The following is a 22,486-nucleotide window of genomic DNA, read 5'->3' as shown; positions in this document are numbered from 1 at the left end:
AGATTTCGAAGGCACAATGCGTTCTCCTGTTAGGCGCCTCCACCCTTTTGCTGAGAGATTGCTACCGAGTGTTACCGAGTGACCGGTGGCGTGATTCACACTACGAGACCCCAACTATTGATACCTACTTAAAACCTCTATGCGATCCTGCCTATACCTTCTAGAATTGTCGCAATTTAGCGTAATGAGTCGTACAGTAAATAAATGCCTTCAGTCTTTGAATGTGGTTCCAAATCACAAAAAGTTATTATTCAACATAAAAACAGATGGTTACACGCTGTGATCTAAAGACAATTAGTGCAAATAAATCATACAGACCCAAGGTACAGTTGTTATATACGCACGCGCTCTGGGCCCAGATACCGGCATCGGCATTAGAAACCTCCGTCAACAGCACAGCAAGAAGACTCCAGACTGGGGTCAGAACGCACTTATATACTCTTTCAGGGATTGGCAATACAATAGACAAATTTTGGCATGGTTCTTCTTAAAGGTGTTTCCGTTACAGGATCGTTTATAGGACAATTTCAAATGGACACAAACAGCCTTCAACCGCCCTTTGTATCCTTTTTCCCGCTGCATGCAAATCTAAGCTGCTAACATTACAGAGTACATTTTAATGGTTTAACTCTCTATAGTCCATAGTTTGCAGACATCAGTTCCGATCTTCTCAACGATGGTACCGGAAATCTGTGGAGACACAGTGGATCAGTACAACACCAGACACGGTCTGCTTAATAAACCTTAGATATCAAATAACCTTTATTACACAACATTAATAATCACTGAATAAACCTTGAATATTACACTTTAATACTAGGGAACCTTTCATGTAAGTGTGCAGTGTGTAAGTATTGGGGAATTGGGAAAAGACGCTAGTTAGCGCTGTGTGACTATGTGTTTTGTGGTGTACATTATGGTGCGTGTCTTGCAGGGATAATTAGTTTATATGTTTTGGTGACTGTATTTATGTGGTGAGGACTTTTAACTTCTATCCATTGCATGGGAATCGCACGACGCTAAATAATAGCATCGCCGTATGTACTTATAGTGGCGAGTTTAACTAAATTGGAGCTGGGCGGCCAGTTGCAAAATGGCGTCTCATTACCATTCGCAAAATGGCATCGCGAAGATCAAATTTTAAACCGATCCTGTCTCAGCCAATTATCCGGCTTCGACACAGTGTTACTATCCACATGGGCAGATAGAGGGAATATAAACTTGTGGTGAGTGAAGTGAGCCACTGTGCCCGAAGCATGGAGAGCGAAGCGAGCCTGTGAGGGGACACTTTTGGCCCCCTGTTCTGAACCTTGCTCCTCCACCTGTTGTCGTGAGTCAGTGTTGTGACGTCAGACGTCCTGTAAACCTCTTCACTTTAGACCTAACCCCTTAACTATGTGTACATCAGCATTGCGCAATGCTCTGAATCAGACCCTTATTTGCTACCAGGTTTGCAACTTTGCCTTCGTCAGCAGTCACTTCTGACCAACTGTGCTTTCCAGCAGAGACTGCAGGCATTGCAGCTCACTGTCACAGGCTCTGATACTCTGCTATGACTTGGAAGACCCCTTCCCTCAGGCACCACTTAGTGCTAGCTGTAACAAACATATCACGGTGAAGCTGTTGAACACTTTACACCCTGACTGCTCTGGTCACATGGCACCTCCCATTGAATTTATTACAAATGCATCAGTTGAGCTGCCACAGGACACCTGTTTTCATATGGTAACTGGTATATTAACCCAACATGGGACTATACTGCTTCATGTAACTGGATTATTCGAATTTTCTTTTCATTAACCTCTCTTTTTTTTTTTTTTTTATGTTTCTTCAATTGTGCTATTAACTTCCGTGTACCATATTTTCTCATTGCTCTGCTATACTGTAAATATCAGGGGTCAGGGAACTTTATTACCTTTTACCCCAAAATATATTTAGAACACCGACGTTACCCCCTTGATTTGAAAGGACGGAAATCCTATATTAGTGCCCCCATATAATGCCCCTGTAGTAGTGCCCCCATATAATGCCCCTGTAGTCCTGCATCCGCCGCAGTCCTGTCCGCCCGGCTGCTCCTCGGAACTATGGGAGAGATGTCATGACGTCTCTCCCATAGTGTGCATGGATAGAGCCGGAAGCTGGAGTTCAGAAGTGAACTCCATCCTCCGGCTAACGCGGCGCTTCAGGGAAGGAGCCGGGCATCTGTTGGTAATAACATCTCAGCGGGCATCCGGCTTAGAGCCTCCCTGCGGCACAGCTGGGCATGCATATGAATCATTCTATATTATAGAATGATTCATATGCATGCCTGGCTGTCCGTCCCCAGGAATTTCATTTTTACCCCACTTGGGGTAATTTACTAGTGATGGGTAGTTCACGAATGATCAGTTCAAAATTAACTGATCTTCAAAATGAACTAGTTCACTCAGTTCACAGCTCAGATCAGTTAATCAGGAGCTAAAACAAGTGGGAGGAGTTAGACACAGTCACAGAGAGAGCACTGCAGCTCCATTAGGCATGAGTCAGTACTGCTAAATGACCACAGGTAGCACTGCTATGCTCAGACAATTTGTAAGGGCTGTGTGTGTGTGACTTTGAACTAGATTGTCATGACTCATTCAGGCATTCTAGTTCACTAGTCAGTGACTCATGGTGCTGATTTAAATAGATTGTCATGATGACTCATTGAGTAGTTCAAAAGTCACATGATACAGTCCCCATCAGCTCTCTCACATACAGTCATCATGAGTCAATACTGCTAAACGACCACAGGTGGCGCTGCTGTGAGCAGACATATGCATTGTATGGATCTGATGTATATTGGGCCTGATTCAGAGCCGGACGCTCTGACCAGAGCGCTCGCTCTGAATCAGGGCCCTCCTACCTGTTTTTGGAGCGGCCTCATGGCCGCTCGCATAGCTGTGGGTTATCACCCACAGCATATGCGAGCGGCCATGATGATGGTCGCGATGGTCTTGACCATCGCGACCATCGGACTTGCAACGGAGACCCTGCGGTAGGGTCTCCCTGCCACAAGTCCTGGAGTGATTTTGGCTCTATCAGAGCCAAAATCACTCCCACTGACATCACTAGTGATGTCAGTGGGGCCGGCTTCAGACGGTAGGCGTTCCCATGGGAACGCCTCCGTCTGGCAGGCATGCCCCCGGCACACCCACCAAAAGGGGCGTGCTGTCAATCAACATCGACAGCACGCCCCCTTTGGTGCGAGACCCGGAGCGACAGCTTGGCTGTCGCAGTCTGGGTCTCGCACATGCGCACGACTGAGCTCCCCCCATCGTGCGCATGCGCAGTGGGGCAACATCGACCCGTTTGCAAGCGTCCTTTGCTCGCGAACAGGTCTGAATGACCCCCATTGTCAGGATTCATTCTCCTAGTATATTAATTCACAAGACACACTCCTAATCAGCTTAATACACAGTGCTGAGTGCTGCATGCAATATACTGTACTTCTGTTTACTCTACAAGACATAGGGGGAGATGTATCAAACCTTCAAGAGAGATAAAATGGAACCTATTAGCTTCTGTCATTTTATAGACTATGCTTTGCATAACTTCTTTACTTTATCGCTCTCTAAGATTTGATACATCTTCTTCCTATCTTTACTGTACTGATCTCAATTTTATAGCGGTGATGTATAAAACATTCTACAGAGGACAAGTAGAGAACTTGCCCATATTGAGACCATCCCCCTATTTTTATGTGGAGGCTGTAATCCCACCCGCCCTATTATTAATCTACAGTAACTCTGGTGTGCATTAAGTGACATTAATGGGTGCGATTAATAAATGGGGCAAAGGTGTTTTCCTTCTAATTACTGTATTTTAAAAGAAAAAAAAAAGTGACACGTTACATTACTCTGAATTTGGGTCTCTCTCACTTGTATATTATGGACATAAAAATTATAACAATAATTAAATTAGCATTGCAGAGCTAAACATGTCACTACTACTAGTAGTTTGTTATATAATGCTTTTTTTAAATATTAAAAGATCAGACATTTTAAACATAGCTGATCATTTGACCAAGACTATAACTCACCTAATGAGCTAGTAGTTGAAATCCCTACTGTTTGTGTAATAGACTAGTTCTAGGTTTCCAATCACTTCTCTCAGCAGTGTTTCAGAGCCAGTGATGCAATGACCTAAATGAACTACATGAACTGGTCATTTAAACTATTCTTTTCAGTGAACTACATCAGAATGAACTGTTCACCAAAATGAACTACATTTCCCATCACTAAATTTACTCCTGTTCCCCGACCACTGGTATATTTGCATATCAGATTCATTACTGCCACCTAGTGGTCATATTGAATATTACACAATACTTTTTTTGTGTTTCTTGCTTAAGGGAATATTTATCAATTAACAGATTTTAGACCCGATAATTTGCTATTCACAGCAATAAGAAAATAACATTCACTCAGCTGTAATATACACATGCAGGTACAGGGGCTCCGAAAGGATCCAGTGCCTGCGATGTGTTTAGAGTAAAGTGATCGTATTAGCAGCAGTATTTATTATTATTATTACCAGTTATTTATATAACGCACACATATTCCGCAGCGCTTTACAGAGAATATTTGTCTATTCACATTAGTCCCTGCCCCAGTGGAGCTTGCACTCTGTTCCCTACCACATGTATACTCACACACATACACACTGACTAGGGTTAATTCTTGTTGGGAGCCAATTATACCTACCAGTATATTTTTGGAATTTGGAAGGAAGCCGGAGTATGGCACACAGTCAACGTAAATCATATGTCAGTTCAATTTTTGTTTTATGAAAAGTCCCAAATGTGCATTAGATTTTTATTAAAGATAAATTATTTTGTTTGATTTGTTTTACTGTATTCTGAACAGGTTCTACAAATGTACCAATTTTTTTTAAACAGATATGCCTGTAACTTTATTAAGGAAAAAAGCCTCTTGTCCTGCAGTAACTGTTATTATCGCGAATGAGCATGCAGATATCTCTGTGGATCTAGTTCTTGCATTAGAAATACACCAGAGCTGGCCTCAAAAGACAAGAGACGGAATGAATATCGATGGATGGTTAGGCAAGAAGGTGAAAAGAAAGTTGAAGTTTAATCCATTCTATATGGTACCTAAGCAAGCCGAGAAGGGGAAGGAATCCAAAGGTAAAGACAATGATTTGCCTATGTACATTAATTTACTATGAATATAGCACTGATTTACTTATTCATACAGTTACATTGAGTGACTGGAAAATAATTAAAGACAACTCGGCATATGGCTCTCACTACATTCTGAGTGAACCAATCCTGGGTCCACCCAGCCTATATTCTTTTAATGGTGACATTATCAAGTCTTTGCTGTTATCCATTAAAACATAAATATCACTTTGGACTTTTTTATATAGGTGTATGGTCTAGATTTTTTTGGCAAATACTAGAAAAGATGACTAAAAACATTCACCACTTCATCAGTTTGGCATTGTGTATGAAGAAATATGTAATTGATAGGAGTGGGAGGCTGAAGAGGAGACTAGGAAGGTGTGATTAAATCTGGGTGGCTTGAGCCAGGACTACCACATGCATAGAGGAAAGAATGGAGGCAGTAGAACTGCTGGAGGTGATGAGCCCGAAGGCGAGGACAGTAGGGAACAACTTTAATAGACTGGAAATTGAATTGGAACTGTAATGGTAGAATCAGATAGAAACTGATGAAGTAGGATTGGATTGGAACTGATGTTGATGAATTGAAGGACCGGATCAGTTTGAGACCGATGAATGTAGATATTGGCTGGGACCAATGATTGTAGATATCGGCTGGGACCAATGATTGGAGATATCGGCTGGGACCGACGATTGGAGATATTGGCTGGGACCGATGATTGGAGATATTGGCTGTGACCGATGGTGGCAGGGATGAGCAAGTCTCTGCGGTAAAACCAAACTGGAGTACTAAATGGAATGAAGACTTTATAACCAGACATGGAACTGGAATCGTTTAGATACAGAGTACCTGGGAGCTCTGCACAGAGCTGTAACTTCAGCAGAAGCGACGTTGTACTGGCAATGGGAGCCAGTCAGGAAATGGAATTTATAGGGGTGGTCCCCCGGGGATTGGATTCTTCAATCAGCTGGTCTGGAAGCAGCGCAGCAGCACTCTAAGTGGTGGAGGAGAGTCAGGTGTCTGAATCCAACATGGTTGCGCTCATACTGAGTTTTAGAAGGAACTTGGGACCTGATTCAGACCCGCACGCTAAGGCACGATTGCTCGCTCTGAGCGATTTTCTCCCATCTGCGCATGCGTATAATTCGCAGTATGCGTGCGCAAGCCATTCGTTGCAATCCGATTTTGGTAGCTTGTAAGCCACTATCAGGTCCATACTTTGAGTGACAGTGCCGTTTGTGGGTGGTAACAGGGGTAGGTGCTTGTAAACGGGGGAGTGGATGTGCGAACGCAGGCGTGTCTGGCTGCAAAAGCGGCTTTGAAAGGGCGTGCATAATTAGCAAAGTAGCGTCATTGTACACATCACCTGGATGTATTTCAGCCAGCGCTGATCCCTGTGCTTGCGGCAGGCTAAGGCAACCCCAAGGGCTGCGAGTAGCTCCGATGGCTCACGATTGTCTCGATTAATCCTTCATTTCCCGGAGATGACGTGTGTTGCGAGTGGCAAGGGGGCATCTTCAGACATTTGCAAGCGCACTTTGCCATAGCTCACTAAAACATAGTGGGCGTCCTTACGCGACGCAGTGCGAGAGCTTCATCTAAATATCCGTCCCCTTTTTGCCAGCGAGCGATCGCATCTTGCGAGCGGGTCTGAATCAGGTCCTTGGTGTGCAGCCTGAGTGCTAGCATACTGAGTAAGCACACTGGGAACACAGAGTAGGAACAGCATGGACAGACCTCATAGTCAGCTGGATGCGATGTGCAGTGCAGGCGGACCTCTGCGTCATCTGGGATAGATGTGCAGTCACAGCACGAGCAGACCTCAGAGCTAGCTGGAACAAACATAGGAAAATATGGGAAAAATTAGTCAGGATCGTGACAAATAGGCAGTAAAAGGCTTGTAGAACTTTTGACTAGTGGCCCTCATTCAGAGCCGTTCGCTATTTGCGTTCGTTCGTTCAAAAACAAGGGGTGGCTATGCAAATGATCCGTTCGCACATTGCAGTCTGTTCACACCTCTAAGTCTGAACGAGCGAGCAAAACATACGCTCGTTTATTTGATAAAAACGCCCCCTGGCCGCTCGCACCATACGTCATGTCCGCTATTTATTAGATTAATCGAGTACATCGAACAGGATATGAACTGCTCGCTATTCTTGTGGTTGGTTTTTTCAACTGCTATTTTGCGAGCAGTTCTGAGTTAAAAAAACCAAGTGACGTGGTCATTGACGCTGCTGTATTAATTATGCACACCCATAAAATGCCCGTTTTGACCTTTAAGCACGCCTGCGATCAGATCTCCACTCCCCGTTTTCAAGCACCTTCCCCTGTTACCACCCACATACGCCTCATTCTGTCACTCAAAATAGCAGGCACTCGCTATATTGCGTACAAATGATTTTCGGCCGCACTGACTGGTTCGCGCATGCGTACTAAAAACCGTACGCATGCGCAGATGTGCGAACATCGCTCGGAACGAGCGTACTGCCGCTAGCGAGTGGCTCTGAATGAGGGCCTGTGTCTCATTGTTGTTCAATAATTCTATCTTATTTGTTTTTTTTTACCTTTTTTTCATCCTATAATACAGTGGTTCTCAAACTCTGTCCTCAGGACCCCTCACAGGTCACGTTTTACATGTCACCAAGCAGGTGCACAGGTGTATTCATTACTCACTGACACATTTTAAAAGATCCTCAGGTGGAGCTAATTATTTCACTTGTGACTATGTGAGGCGACCTGGAAAACATGTACTGTTTGGGGTCCTGAGGACCGAGTTTGAGAACCTGTGCTATAATATAACCTTTTATTGTTTGTCTACATTATGAGATAAAATAGCTTGTTGTATGCATGAACTACCTTTTGCACTGTGGTGTTTTGCCTTCCTGTGGATTTACACAATTTGAATTTGTGTAAAGTTATTTACTAAAGTACAGGTTTATAGAAGTGGAGGTGTTTCCCATAGCAACCAATCATATTCTACCTCGTTATTTACATAGCGCACACATATTCCGCAGCTCTTTACAGAGAATATCTGTTAATTCGCATGAGTCCCTCCCCAATGGAGCTAACAATCTATATTCCCTATCACATGCCCACACACAGACACACTAGGGTTATATATATATATATATTTTTTTTTTTTTGAGGGGAGCCAATTAACCTACCAGTATATTTTTGGAGTGTGGGAGGAAACAGGAGTACCCGAAGGAAACCCACGCAAGCACAGAGAGAATATACAAACTCCAAACAGTTGGGTCCATAGTGGGAATTGAACCCACAACCTCAGTGCTGTGAGGCAGTAATGCTAACACTTTTTAGAAGATAGTAGCTAGAATCTGATGGGCAACACCTCCACTTCTATAACCCTGCTCTTTAATAAATATAACCCTCAGTCCTAAATCTTAATGCTGGTCACCTCATTTGACTGATCATACCGTAAGGTCAGAATATATTTGGTGAGAACAAGATTCCAGGGATAGTCTATAGTAATGGAAATATACATGGCCTGAGGGCCGGATTCATCAACTGACGCGATGCCAATATTTTCACAGATCGAGTGATTGTTTGCTATTGCGCATGTGCCAACGGCGCCATGCGTACGTGCAGCGATTACATTGTGATTACGTTCTCATATAGGAGTCCCTTACACAGTGAGTGTCAGGTGGTCAGCTTTTGGGGGAAGTAACGGGGGGTGGTTAGGCAATTGCAGTTGTGTCTGACTGTTTAAACACCGTTTCATGGGCATGCATATGTTAGCCAATCGCTCTCTGAGTGTCAGGAGGGCTGCAGCATTTGCGGTTAGTCAGACCTGCTTTACATGCTATGTGATTGGCTGATGTGTGTCAGTGTTACTGACGTTTACGTAGGAGCGTGACATTGGACGGATATGAGAAGGCAGCAGGTAAGCTCGGATATGCTTTGGAAACATTCGCATATTTTCGCAGCTGCATTCCGTGCGGAATCGCAGCTACAAATGCATTTGCGCCCGCTACTGAATCAGGCCCTGAATGTTCTTAAAATTACCTGCTACCTTTTAAAAAATGACTGGTATATCTGTCACAGGCATTTCCACATTCGGTTATGTTTCCCATTTAAGGTACCTTGTGATTTTTCATTTTTCACAGATACATGGCGAATTTCTTTTTCTCACATTGAAAAGGAGATATTACTGAATCATGGAAGCGCAAAAACCTGCTGTGAGGCTGAAGGAAAGAAATGCTGCAGGTTAGTGTACCATATTTGTTAACATGTACAATTTTATTATTCAACTTTTTTGTAATTTCAGGGGATTTATATAGAAATACCTCACAAAAGTCCCAATTTTGGCAGGACCAGTGTTTTCTATCTGCGGTAAGGGTATCAGAACTATATAAAAAAAAGGTACCAGTACTCCCCTAAACTTACCTCAGTTAATGTATTTGAATATCTGGTTTCTGTAGTCATTAAAGAGTTGGAGCTGTCAGTGATTAGGCACAGAGTCTAAAGGCGGGTATCCACTTGCCAATTAAAATGAACAATTGAACAATAATTAGGGGGGAGTGGGTTCGGATTTCTGAAATCCGAACCCCCCCGATCCGAGGCCGATCCGAATCAGGCTCGACTTTTCCCGCCTGACTCGGATCTGAAATCGAGGCAAAACGTCATCATCCCGCCTTCCGGGTCTCGCGGGTTTTGGATTCTATATAAGGTACCTGCGTCGGCGCCATTTTCTCACTCGGCTGTGGACAGTGAAGAGGGAGGGTGGGAGTTAGGGCTGGCTGGGCTGTGTAGTGTAGTGTTGTGCTGTGCTGCGCTGTGCTGCTGTTGTCCATAGGGGCTGTGTCCACTCCTCCAAAGTCCATAGGGGCTGGCAGTGTTGTGCTGTGCTGCTGTTGTCCATAGGGGCTGTGTCCACTCCTCCAAAGTCCATAGGGGCTGGCTGTGTTGTGCTGTGCTGCTGTTGTCTATAGGGGCTGTGTCCACTCCTCCAAAGTCCATAGGGGCTGGCTGGACTGTGTTGTGCAGTCAGTTGTCCATAGGGGCTGTGTCCACTCCAAAGTCCTGTGCAGTGTCCCAGTCCTAAAGGGGTTCTGTAGTGTTGTCCAGGGGGTGCTCTGTCCATCAGGGGTGCTCCCCCCAAGTGCAAAAAAATAAATATTTTTTTTCTGTGTTTGTGAATTGTGTGCACAGTAGCCGCACGTGCATCAACAAAGTAGTGCCAAGCGTGCGCCTGTGTCATAAGTAAAGGGCTGGCTGGCTTGACCGTTAAAGGGTGCTGTAACCCCCAAAGTGCACTCCAAACAAAATAAAAAAATATTTTCTGTGTTTGTGAATTGTGTGCACTGTGGCTGCACGTGCATCAACAAAGGAGCAGCGCCAAGCGTGCGCCTGTGTCCCATAAGTAAAGGGCGGTTGGCTAATTTCTTAAAGGGTGGTGTAACCCACAAAGTGCACTAGTGTCCAACAAAAATAAAAAATTATTTTCTGTTTGTGTGCGCCTTAGCCGCACGTATATATCAATATAACATAAATGGAGGACCAAACTTTCTCCGATAAAAATAAAATAGGGAAAGATCAAGAACCACTTCCTCCTAGTGCTGTTGCTGCTGCTGGGAGTTGTTCATCATCCCAGAGAGGAAGTAGGAACACCACTACTTTTACTAAACAATTGACCCTCCAACAGTCCCTAGCGAGGAGGATGAAGTACGACAGCAGTCATCCTGAAGCGAAACGTTCTTCTTCTGCTGCACCGCTCTGTCAGTCCCTCCATTGGTTGCCGGTTTTCTACCGTATTCAATACAAAATACTTTCACTTATACATAAGGCTATTAACCAAATCACACCAACATACATCTCTTCATTCATCTCAAAATATCTCCCAACCCGACCTCTCCGCTCAGCACAAGATCTGTGTCTCTCATCCCCATGCATTACTTGCTCCCATTCATGGTTACAGGACTTTCTTCGCGCTGCATCCATTCTATGGAATAACCTACCTTGCACAATAAGACTTTCCTCTAGTCTACAATCCTTCAAGCGTTCCTTGAAAACTCACCTCTTCAGGCAAGCTTATCAGATTCCAGAACATCCCACATAACCTTCATAGCTTCCATATCTAATTACATCTCCTTTTACAGTCCACACACAATCTCACACATCGTTTTTCTCTCACATCCTCATGACATTTGGTCAATATTCCTGTGTGACTGGATCATACAGCCAACCAAGAAATTGTGCATTCTGGCTGGACCAAAATGCAATATGTAGCACATATCCTTGTGTATCAATGCCTATTTCCCTATAGATTGTAAGCTTGCGAGCAGGGCCTTCCTACCTATATATCTGTTTGTTATTACCCAGTTTTGTTCTGTTAATGTTCCAATTGTAAAGCACAACGGAATAAGCTGCGCTATATAAGAAACTGTTAATAAATAAATAAATAAATAAAACGTATAACTGAGGCCTTGACTGCTATGTTGGTGTTAGACGTGCGTCCGGTATTCGCCATTAGTGCAGTGGGATTTAGACAATTGATGGAGGTAGTGTGTCCCCGGTTACAAATCCCGTCTAGATTCCACCTGCATCCTCAAAGCAGCAGCGACAAGCGCATCTGTCTGTCAAAGAGTGGTGTAACCCCCAAAGTGCACTCCACAAAAAATAAAAAATTCTTCTTTTTTCTTCTGTCTTTGTGAAATGTGTGGGCTTAGCTGCACCTGCATCCTCAAAGCAGCAGCGACAAGCGTGCTTCTGTCTGTTAAAGGGTGGTGTAAAAAGTGCTCCAAAAAATAAAAAACAATTTTTTTTATGTGTTTGTGACTTGTGTGCGATGTAGCCGCACGTGCATCAACACAGTAGCAGCGCCAAGCGTGCGCCTGTGTCATAAGTCAAGGGCCGGTTTAGACATCTGGTCCGGAGTGAAGGACGTGCCAACAATTTCTGACAAGTCTATTGTCACTGCATACGATACTGTCCTCAAAGCAGCAGCGACAAGCGTGCGTCTGTCTGTTAAAGGGTGATGTTACCCCCAAAGTGCGCTCCAACCAAAATAAAACAATCTTCTTTTTTTCTGTGTTTGTGTGTGAAATGTATGCACAGTAGCCGCACCTGCATCCTCAAAGCAGCAGCGACAACGTGCGTCTGTCTGTCAAAGGGTGGTAAAACCCTCAAAGTGCGCTCCACAAACAATAAAAGAATTCTTCTTTTTTTTCTGTCTTTGTGAAATGTGTGGGCTTAGCCGCACCTGCATCCTCAAAGCAGCAGCGACAAGCGTGCGTCTGTCTGTTAAAGGATTACATCGGTGACAGCATCCAAGTAGGCATGTCAAATAGTCCGTACATGTACTGGCAGGAAAAAGAGACAATATGGAGGCCCCTGTACAAACTGGCTCTATTTTACCTGAGTTGCCCCCCCTCCAGTATGTACTCCGAAAGAGTGTTTAGTGCAGCCGGGAACCTTGTCAGCGAAAGGCGTAGGAGATTGCTTCCACAAAATGTGGAGAAGATGATGTTCATAAAAATGAATTATCAACTCTTCCAGGGAGACCAGCCTCCAGAACATACAGAGGGACCTGTGGTGTTGGATTCCAGCGGGGACAAATTAATACTCTGTGAGGATGAGGATGTACACAACACTGAAGAGGGTGAGGAATCGGTGAATGAGGAGGATGAGGACGACATCTTGCCTCCGTAGAGCCAGTTTGTGCAGGGACAGATTAATTGCCAGCTTGTTTTGTGGGGGCCCAAACGAACCAATCATTTCAGCCACAGTCGTGTGGCAGACCCTGGCGCTGAAATGATTGGTTTGTTAAAGTGTGCATGTCCTGTTTATACAACATAAGGGTGGGTGGGAGGGCCCAAGGACAATTCCATCTTGCACCTCTTTTTTTTTTCTTTGCATTATATACTGTTTGCGGCCTAGATTTCAAACTGCCATCCTGTCTGCCACTGCAGTGTCACTCCTAGATGGGCCACGTGTTTGTGCCGCCCACTCGTGTCGCTTAGCATAGTCATCCAGCTACCTCGGTGCAACCTTTTGGACATAAAAACACTATTGTGAGGTGTGAGGTGTTCAGAATAGACTGGAAATGAGTGGAAATTAAGGTTTTTGAGGTTAATAATAACATAGGAACAGAAAAATCAAAACATTCTGTGATTTTAGCTGTTTTTATGCTTTTTTTCAAAAAAACACAGTCCAAAACACAAAACCCAGAACCCAAAACACGGAAGGGTGGTTTTGGCAAAACCAATCCAGATCCGAAACACGAAGAAAGATCCAGATCCAAAACCAAAACACGAAAAGTGGCCGGTGCACACCCCTAACAATAATGATATCGTTATCGTTCAATCGCTCATTAATCGTGCATGAAAATGTCAACAACTACCAGCGATGCGCGCTCCCGCTGGTCGGTTTTGACATCAATCATCGCTTGAACATTCTGGTCAATCTGCTGATACTGACAGATTGACCATGTCCAGGGATGAGGGAGGGTGCCTACACTGAACTACAAAATGGCTCAGTGTAGGCACTGCAGGCAAAGAGGAACGACTGTACGATTACAATGTTGTAATCGTACTGTCGTTCCACTATCTGCTAGTGGATATGCACCATAACTGACCCCTTGGTCTTCACCAGTAACCACCGCAAGGTGGTATGGACTTCAACACTATGAGCCCATAGTTTACAACCCTCTAGCTGTCCCCTCTGTGAGATTAACTTGGAGGTATGGACAGTTTGAACCGTTAGTGCTGTACAGAAACATGATCTGGAGAATGATCAACTGTAGCAAAAAAAGATCAGAAACACAGGAACTTGATCGGTAATACAGACAAAAAGTCAGGGTTACAAGCTAAGGATTCAAATAACAGGCAAGAAATTGGTACACGGGCAGGCTATTCACAATAGAAACAGGTGATCGAGCTAGGGATATTGTACTAATATTTTGGCAGCTTGCAGCAGCCAGAGTAGAGGTTAAATAATCAGCCCAATCTTAAAGTTCATGCCATAGTTACATCAGTGGTCAGCTGACATCATTTAAATCCCAGAGAATGTCGTGCATCAGTCCCTAGAGGACACACTAGTGGCAACACTATGCAGACCATACTTTCCCAAGAAAGATGACGCCAGAGCAGAACTGCTATCATGATTGACTGGAGGCATGTGGTGGGATGCCAGATGTCCCTGCAGGCCAGAGTAAGTGGGTGCTGAGCAAAGTTTTCTTTATAGGAGGCGTGTGGTAATAAAAGTTCCATTCAGGAAAGTTATACTATTTGCCCCCACACGTAGTCGAGTCTCACTGCTTCATATGGTCCTACAGCACTCCCTTCTCTCTTGGTCCTCAATGTCATTTGACAGGCAGCATTGGGCACTGTTATATTGTATTTCGGATAGATGGATAGGACTGGCGACAGACATCCCCTGGACACCAAACTGGGCAGCAGTCACTGGACTCTGGAGCTGGGAAGAAAAGACTGGAACCTCTGGACTGGCGGCAGACACCACTTGGTTACCAGATATTGGGACACCAGGCTGGGCAGCAGTAATCTTAAGGACACCGGACTGGACGCACAATTTGGCAGGAAGTGCAGATTGGACACGCAACTAAGCAGGATGCTTGAACTGTGCACATGAATTGAGAGGAAGCCCGCACTGGGCACACAACTTGGCAGAAACCTGGACTGGACACATGACTCCTCAGGAAACCCAGACAGGGCACACAACTTGGCAATCCTGGACTGTGCACATGACTCTGCAGGAGCAGACACAGGGCTTGGTACATTGGCAGGCTCAGCAGGACTGGCAACTCAAGCTAATGGAACCTTATGCCCAAGACAATGGCAGACAGACCTCTGGGCCCAGGACCATAGGCATTTTGCAAGGCATTGACCATCTCTCAGAGCTCAAGAATGACAGGGGGCACCTATAGGAAATCCCATTGAAAAGGGGAGGCAAACTATCCTTACGCCCAGAACCAGAAAAGGTAAAAAATCAAAAGACATGGTCCTAATCATGGAAATGGGTCTAGTACAGGATCAAGATAATGAGAATAGCTAATCATCCCTTCATGTGACCGCCCCATAAAGACCCAAGGACAGAGGTAAACTAGACACAGTGGGGCTGCAATGAACATAATCAGGGTTACAATTGGCTGTTAGTGACCTCTGAGAAGACGAGTGAGGAGCCTGCATCAAGATCCTCTCCAAGTCATTTCGTATGAAGGAAATGGCATATAATCCAATTGTGTAGAAATAGAAACAAAGGTCATACAAGTAATAGGACATGTATCATCCTGGTGGGGAGGTAAGTTGGACGTAAGGAGATTAACTGCTTCCAATTGCTGGGAACGCAGAGCAATAGGGTTGGATACCACAGCAGGTGGGCAGACCTCAGTCGTGGAAACATCTGCGGTCCTGGATATAGGATCATAGCACCCCTCCCATCTGTTCCTGGGTGTTTTTAATTAACAAGGAGTCCTTGCACTCCAAGACTGCACATCTAATGAGGCACACTGACGGTAAGACCATATATATATATATATATATATATGTAGGACTTACCACATAGGCTTTCTTCTTTATTATTCTTTAACCCTCACTTTAAATCTCACACTATTGTGATGCAATGGGGCGGTTCTGTTTTGTTGGCCTGGGGGGTCCCGTGCCCTGCATTTGTTCCATAGGAGTGTTAGGGACCTGCCTGATAGAGGTCACCTGGACACGGTGGGCAGGCCCATAATTATGGCCATTATTATGCTAAGAACCTCTTGGATGTAATTTATGCAGTATTATTATTAGTGATGAGCGGTTCGGATTCTGAGGAATCCGAACCTCTCCGAACAGGTGGAATCCGAGTCCACCCGAACGCAAGTTCGGGTGTTCCCGCCTGACTCGGATTCCACCTCGAGGCCGAACGTCACCCGTCCGGCGTCGGATTCTCGCGAGAGCCGAGTGACGTTCGGCCTCAATAAAAAGGCGCGGCGCCCGGCAGTCGGCGCCATTTCTCGCGTGACGCGTAGTTAGGTAGTTAGCTAGTGCGCTGTCTGTTCTAGTGTTAGATAGATTAGAGTAGGCAGTGCTCTGTGACTTTACTGGGCATAAGCCCTTGTGTGTGCTCTGTGACTGGGCATAATAAGCCCACTGTGTGTATGTGTACTCTACTACTCACTGTATTATACAAGCTCCATGACAACTGACAGGGCATAGCCCACTGAGTGTATTATACAAGCTCCGTGACAGGGCATAGCCCACTGAGTATTATACAAGCTCCTTGACAGGGCATAGCCCACTGTGTCTATTATACAAGCTCTGTGACAGGGCATAGCCCACTGTGTCTATTATACAAGCTCCGTGACAGGGCATAAGCCCACTGAGTGTATTATACAAGCTCCGTGACAGGGCATAAGCCCACTGAGTATTATACAAGCTCCGTGACAGGGCATAGCCCACTCAGTGTATTATACAAGCTCCGTGACAGGGCATAGCCCACTGAGTATTATACAAGCTTCTTGACAGGGCATAGCCCACTGTGTCTATTATACAAGCTCTGTGACAGGGCATAGCCCACTGTATCTATTATACAAGCTCCGTGACAGGGCATAGCCCACTGAGTGTATTATACAAGCTCCGTGACAGGGCATATGCCCACTGAGTATTATACAAGCTCCGTGACAGGGCATAGCCCACTGAGTGTATTATACAAGCTCCGTGACAGGGCATAGCCCACTGTGTCTATTATACAAGCTCCGTGACAGGGCATAGCCCACTGTGTCTATTATACAAGCTCCGTGACAGGGCATAGCCCACTGGGTCTATTATACAAGCTCCGTGACAGGGCATAGCCCACTGAGTGTATTATACAAGCTCCGTGACAGGGCATAGCCCACTGTGTCTATTATACAAGCTCCGTGACAGGGCATAGCCCACTGAGTGTATTATACAAGCTCCGTGACAGGGCATAGCCCACTGTGTCTATTATACAAGCTCCGTGACAGGGCATAAACCCACTGAGTATTATACAAGCTCCGTGACAGGGCATAGCCTACTGTGTCTATTATACAAGCTCCGTGACAGGGCATAGCCCACTGAGTGTATTATACAAGCTCCGTGACAGGGCATAGCCCACTGTGTCTATTATACAAGCTCCGTGACAGGGCATAAGCCCACTGAGTATTATACAAGCTCCGTGACAGGGCATAGCCCACTGTGTCTATTATACAAGCTCTGTGACAGGGCATAGCCCACTGGGTCTATTATACAAGCTCCGTGACAGGGCATAGCCACTGAGTGTATTATACAAGCTCCGTGACAGGGCATAGCCCACTGGGTCTATTATACAAGCTCCGTGACAGGGCATAGCCCACTGTGTCTATTATACAAGCTCCGTGACAGGGCATAGCCCACTGAGTGTATTATACAAGCTCCGTGACAGGGCATAGCCCACTGTGTCTATTATACAAGCTCCGTGACAGGGCATAAACCCACTGAGTATTATACAAGCTCCGTGACAGGGCATAGCCTACTGTGTCTATTATACAAGCTCCGTGACAGGGCATAGCCCACTGAGTGCATTATACAAGCTCCGTGACAGGGCATAAGCCCACTGAGTATTATACAAGCTCCGTGACAGGGCATAAGCCCACTGAGTATTATACAAGCTCCGTGACAGGGCATAGCCCACTGTGTCTATTATACAAGCTCCGTGACAGGGCATAGCCCACTGAGTGTATTATACAAGCTCCGTGACAGGGCATAAGCCCACTGAGTATTATACAAGCTCCGTGACAGGGCATAAGCCCACTGTGTCTATTATACAAGCTCTGTGACAGGGCATAAGCCCACTGTGTCTATTATACAAGCTTCGTGACAGGGCATAGCCCACTGAGTCTATTATACAAGCTCCGTGACAGGGCATAAGCCCACTGAGTATTATACAAGCTTCGTGACAGGGCATAGCCCACTGAGTGTATTATACAAGCTCCGTGACAGGGCATAGCCCACTGTGTCTATTATACAAGCTCCGTGACAGGGCATAGCCCACTGAGTGCATTATACAAGCTCCGTGACAGGGCATAAGCCCACTGAGTATTATACAAGCTCCGTGACAGGGCATAAGCCCACTGAGTATTATACAAGCTCCGTGACAGGGCATAGCCCACTGTGTCTATTATACAAGCTCCGTGACAGGGCATAGCCCACTGAGTGTATTATACAAGCTCCGTGACAGGGCATAAGCCCACTGAGTATTATACAAGCTCCGTGACAGGGCATAAGCCCACTGTGTCTATTATACAAGCTCCGTGACAGGGCATAGCCCACTGTGTCTATTATACAAGCTCCGTGACAGGGCATAGCCCACTGAGTGTATTATACAAGCTCCGTGACAGGGCATAGCCCACTGTGTCTATTATACAAGCTCCGTGAAAGGGCATAGCCCACTGTGTGTATACAAGCTCTGTGACTCCAGTTCATAGTGATAAAGTAATATGGATCACGAGAATGAACTGAGATTAGAGCAGAAACAACATGTAAATGCTAGCATTGCAGCGGCTGGAAGTCCATCACTTTTATCTAAAGCTGATGCTCAAGGGCGTAGAGGCTTTAAAACCTTAGGGAACCTGAAATCAAAAAATTTAGATTTTACAGGGGTAAAGACAAAAAAAAAACCTCTAAAGACTACTACTTTTGCAGAGAAACAGAAAATTGGCAACATACCATTCACCACACGTAGCGGCAAGGAAAGACTCAGGCTTTGCCCTTTATTTCTGAGTGGTGGTTCTGCAGCTGTCAGTGAGGCATCTTGTGCCTCTCGTGATGATAAAAGACCTTTTCAATCAGACTATAGAAGTGTGAAAAAATTTAAAACCAATAAGGCAGTCGAACAAACTGTGTTTTTTGAAACACAAATGTCAGAAATCCCTGAGGAGAGTCTAAGTGGGTCCACAAGTGGCATTTCTATGTGTAAGCCTGACCTTTCAGAGAAGCCGCCCTCCACAGTTTCTTTTCCATCTGTAGTTGTGGGGATGAGCAGTATTGCCGAGGACATAGAAATTGAGGATGCCACCGTGGAATTGCAAGAGGATGAGAGGAATATATGTGCAGCTGATGCTGGCACTAATGAGGATGTTGAGGATGAGGATATTATTTGTATAAGTCAGGCACCAGTGGAAGCAGCTCTTGGCCAAGATAAGAAGGCCATTGCCATGCCTGGGCATAGAACCAAGAAATCCACATCTTTTGTGTGGAATTACTTTTACCCAAACCCTGACAACGTTTGTCAAGCCATTTGTAGCCTCTGTGAGACCACAGTTAGTAGAGGTAGGGACGTTAAACATCTAGGAACCTCTACGCTATTACGTCATCTGCAGCGAGCTCATGACAGGTGTTTGATAACAGAAACTACTGCAAAAAAAATAACAACAAGCAGTCCAGCATTAGCTAGATGCCTTCTCTCTACTAAATCCCAGCACCTGCAATCTCCACCGACAACACCTTCCTCCTCAATATCCTCAGGAATGATCAGTGGTAGTACAACATCCAATTTATTAGTGCTAAGTCACGGTGACTCCTCCAATTTCCAGGACACCTCAGAAGAAACTGAATCTTTGAGCGCTAGGCCTGCTGCTGCTGCTGCTGGTGGATCTTCATCCCAGAAGTGGACAAAGAAGACTACTAGTAGTATACCAAAAAAACAATTGACTGTTAAAGAATCTCTTGCAAGGGGAAGCAAGTATGACAGCTCTCACCCTGTCGCACAGCGGATCACTGACGCCATGACAGCTATGCTAATATTAGATCTGCGTCCAATATCCTCAATTAATGCAGTGGGATTTACACAGCTAGTTGAGGTCATGTGTCCCCGGTACCAAATTCCATCTCGGTTTCATTTTACCCGAAAAGCCATTCCTCGGCTGTACCAGGACGTTAAACAGAACCTAATTATTGGTCTGCAAAATGCTATTGTACCCACTGTCCACTTAACCACAGATATGTGGACAAGCGGTAGTGGACAAACTAAAGATTACATGACTGTGACAGCCCACTGGGTGGGTGAATCGCCTTCAGCAGCAGCAGTATCTAACAAACAACACCAGCTCATTCAGAGGCAGGCAACTCTGTGCATCACCGGATTCAATAAGAGGCATACCGCTGACAACCTCTTAGAAAAACTAAGAGATGTCATAGAAACATGGCTTACCCCACTTGGACTCTCCTCAGGATTTGTGATTTCTGACAATGCTACAAATATAGTGAAAGCATTACAGCTGGGTGAATTCCAACACATCCCCTGTTTTGCTCACACAATAAACTTAGTGGTGCAGGGTTTTTTAAAAAACGACAGGGGCGTTCAGGAGATGCTGTCTGTGGCCCGAAAAATTTCGGGACATTTTCGGCATTCAGCAACAGCGTGCAGGAGATTGCAGCACCTGCAAGAGCAGTTTAATTTGCCCTGCCATCAACTGAAGCAAGAAGTGGTAACGAGGTGGAACTCAACCCTGTATATGCTTCAGCGGATGGAGGAGCAGCAAAAAGCCATCCATAGCTATACGACAAGCCATGACATTGGGAGAGGAGGGGGAATGTACCTTACCCCAGCACAGTGGAGAGTACTTTCTGTCTTGTGCAAGGTGCTCAAACCATTTGAAGTTGCCACTTGTGAAGTGAGTGCTGACACTGCTAGCTTGAGTAAGGTGATTCCCCTGATTTCGCTTTTGGAAAAGCAGCTGGAGAAATTGAAGGATGATATTAAACAAAGTGATTCCGCAAAGTATGCTGGACTGATAGATCAAGTCCTTTGTTCGCTTCGCCAGGATCCCACGGGTGGCCAAGATCTTGAAATCTGATCATTATATTTTAGCAACCATTCTTGATCCTAGGTTCAAGTCATATGCTGTGTCTTTCTTTACAACTGACCCAGATCTTAAAAGAACCAAAGCGCTCCTGGTGAGCAAGTTGGCAGCTGAAGTGACACATGGCACTACGATGACGTCTCCTCCTTCGGTTTCTGCAGCAGCAGCCAGAAAAAAATGCACCTTTTCCAAAAGACCCAGTGGTGATGCAGATAAGTCAAGTCAACATTTTGACATCTGGTCGGGTCTAAAAGATTTGCCCAACACCAGTGACACCTCTACCGCAACTCCATCTAATACGATTACCATCCAAAGAATGGTGGAGGATTATTTTCAGGACACCATACACGTAGACATGTCACAGAGTCCCTTCGAATATTGGAAGAAAAAAAAGGCAATTTGGAGACCCTTGTATAAACTGGCTTTGCATTATTTAAGCTGCCCACCCTCCAGTGTGTACTCGGAGAGAGTTTTCAGTACAGCCGGGAACCTTGTGAGTGAACGACGAAGGAGGCTACTTCCACAAAATGTAGAAAAAATGATGTTCATTAAAATGAACTGGAAATTTCACGAGGAAAACCTTTCCCACCAATCACGTCACAGTACAGATACTTCTGTAATGGTAGATTCCAGCGGGGATGAACTGATATTGTGTGAGGAATCGGATGATGTACACACTGATGAGGGTGAGGATGGCAATGATGGTGACATCATGCCACTGTAGACCTGTTGCCTTTAGTAGATTGGAAGATTTTTTTGTGGGGGCCCAAACAAACCAAGCACTTCAGCCACAAAGTGGCAGTACCTGTCGCTGAAATGCTTTGTTTGTTAAAGTGTGCATGTCCTTTTTAAGATCCAACATAAAGGGTGGGTGGGAGGGCCCAAGGACAATTCCATCTAGCACTACCTTTCATTTCTGCCACTGCTGTGTGGCATAGTTTCATAGATGTGCTTTAAACTGTGGTGTCTGTGCCACTGCGCCGCTGCTCTGACGCTTGGTCACCAGTCAGCTCACTGCAACCTTTGGCCAATAATGGTGAAACGAATAATTTAAGCTGTGAGGTGGTCTAAATTGACTGTAAATGACTGGAAATTAATGTTATTGAGGTAAATAACACTCTAGGAAGAAAAAAAAGCCCAATTTATGTAATTTTAGCTTTTTTTGCCAATTTTGGCAAAAAATCCAAATCCAAATCCAAATCCAAAGCCAGTCACCGCAGTTTGGCAAATCCAAATCCAAATCCAAAGCCGGATGACGAATTAGAACCAAATCCAAATCCAAATCCGCCAAAAATGGTCCGGCGCACATCCCTAATTATTATTAGGTTCAGCATGGTTAGAGTGTGCACTTGCATCTGTCTCTTTTTCTGCTTGCATCATTAGGGTCCACAATTGGTATCCAGGCGAGACTTTAAACTATTAAAGCGGTCATCCAAGTATGACAATAGGAGATCACTACGCTCCTGGACCAGGCGGGGAACATTGATAATGAAGCACAGGTATC

The 22,486-nt window shown here is 45.1% G+C and overlaps 1 protein-coding gene across 1 annotated transcript in view; it reads left to right on the top strand.

Annotated features, from left to right (window-relative positions):
• LOC148542089 (cyclic GMP-AMP synthase-like) overlaps nucleotides 1-22,486 on the top strand; it is a 126,869-nt gene that overhangs the window by 77,243 nt on the left and 27,140 nt on the right. The window contains exons 3-4 of the mRNA XM_088470524.1: nucleotides 4,919-5,164; nucleotides 9,287-9,386. Of these exons, the coding sequence (XP_088326650.1) occupies nucleotides 4,919-5,164; nucleotides 9,287-9,386 (346 nt within the window). The remainder of the gene's footprint in view (nucleotides 1-4,918; nucleotides 5,165-9,286; nucleotides 9,387-22,486) is intronic.

Source organism: Taudactylus pleione, unplaced genomic scaffold (assembly GCF_031769625.1).
Source record: "Taudactylus pleione unplaced genomic scaffold, aTauple2 ptg000015l, whole genome shotgun sequence".
Classification (NCBI taxonomy): domain Eukaryota; kingdom Metazoa; phylum Chordata; class Amphibia; order Anura; family Myobatrachidae; genus Taudactylus; species Taudactylus pleione.
This window is presented reverse-complemented; position numbering and strand designations above follow the sequence as displayed.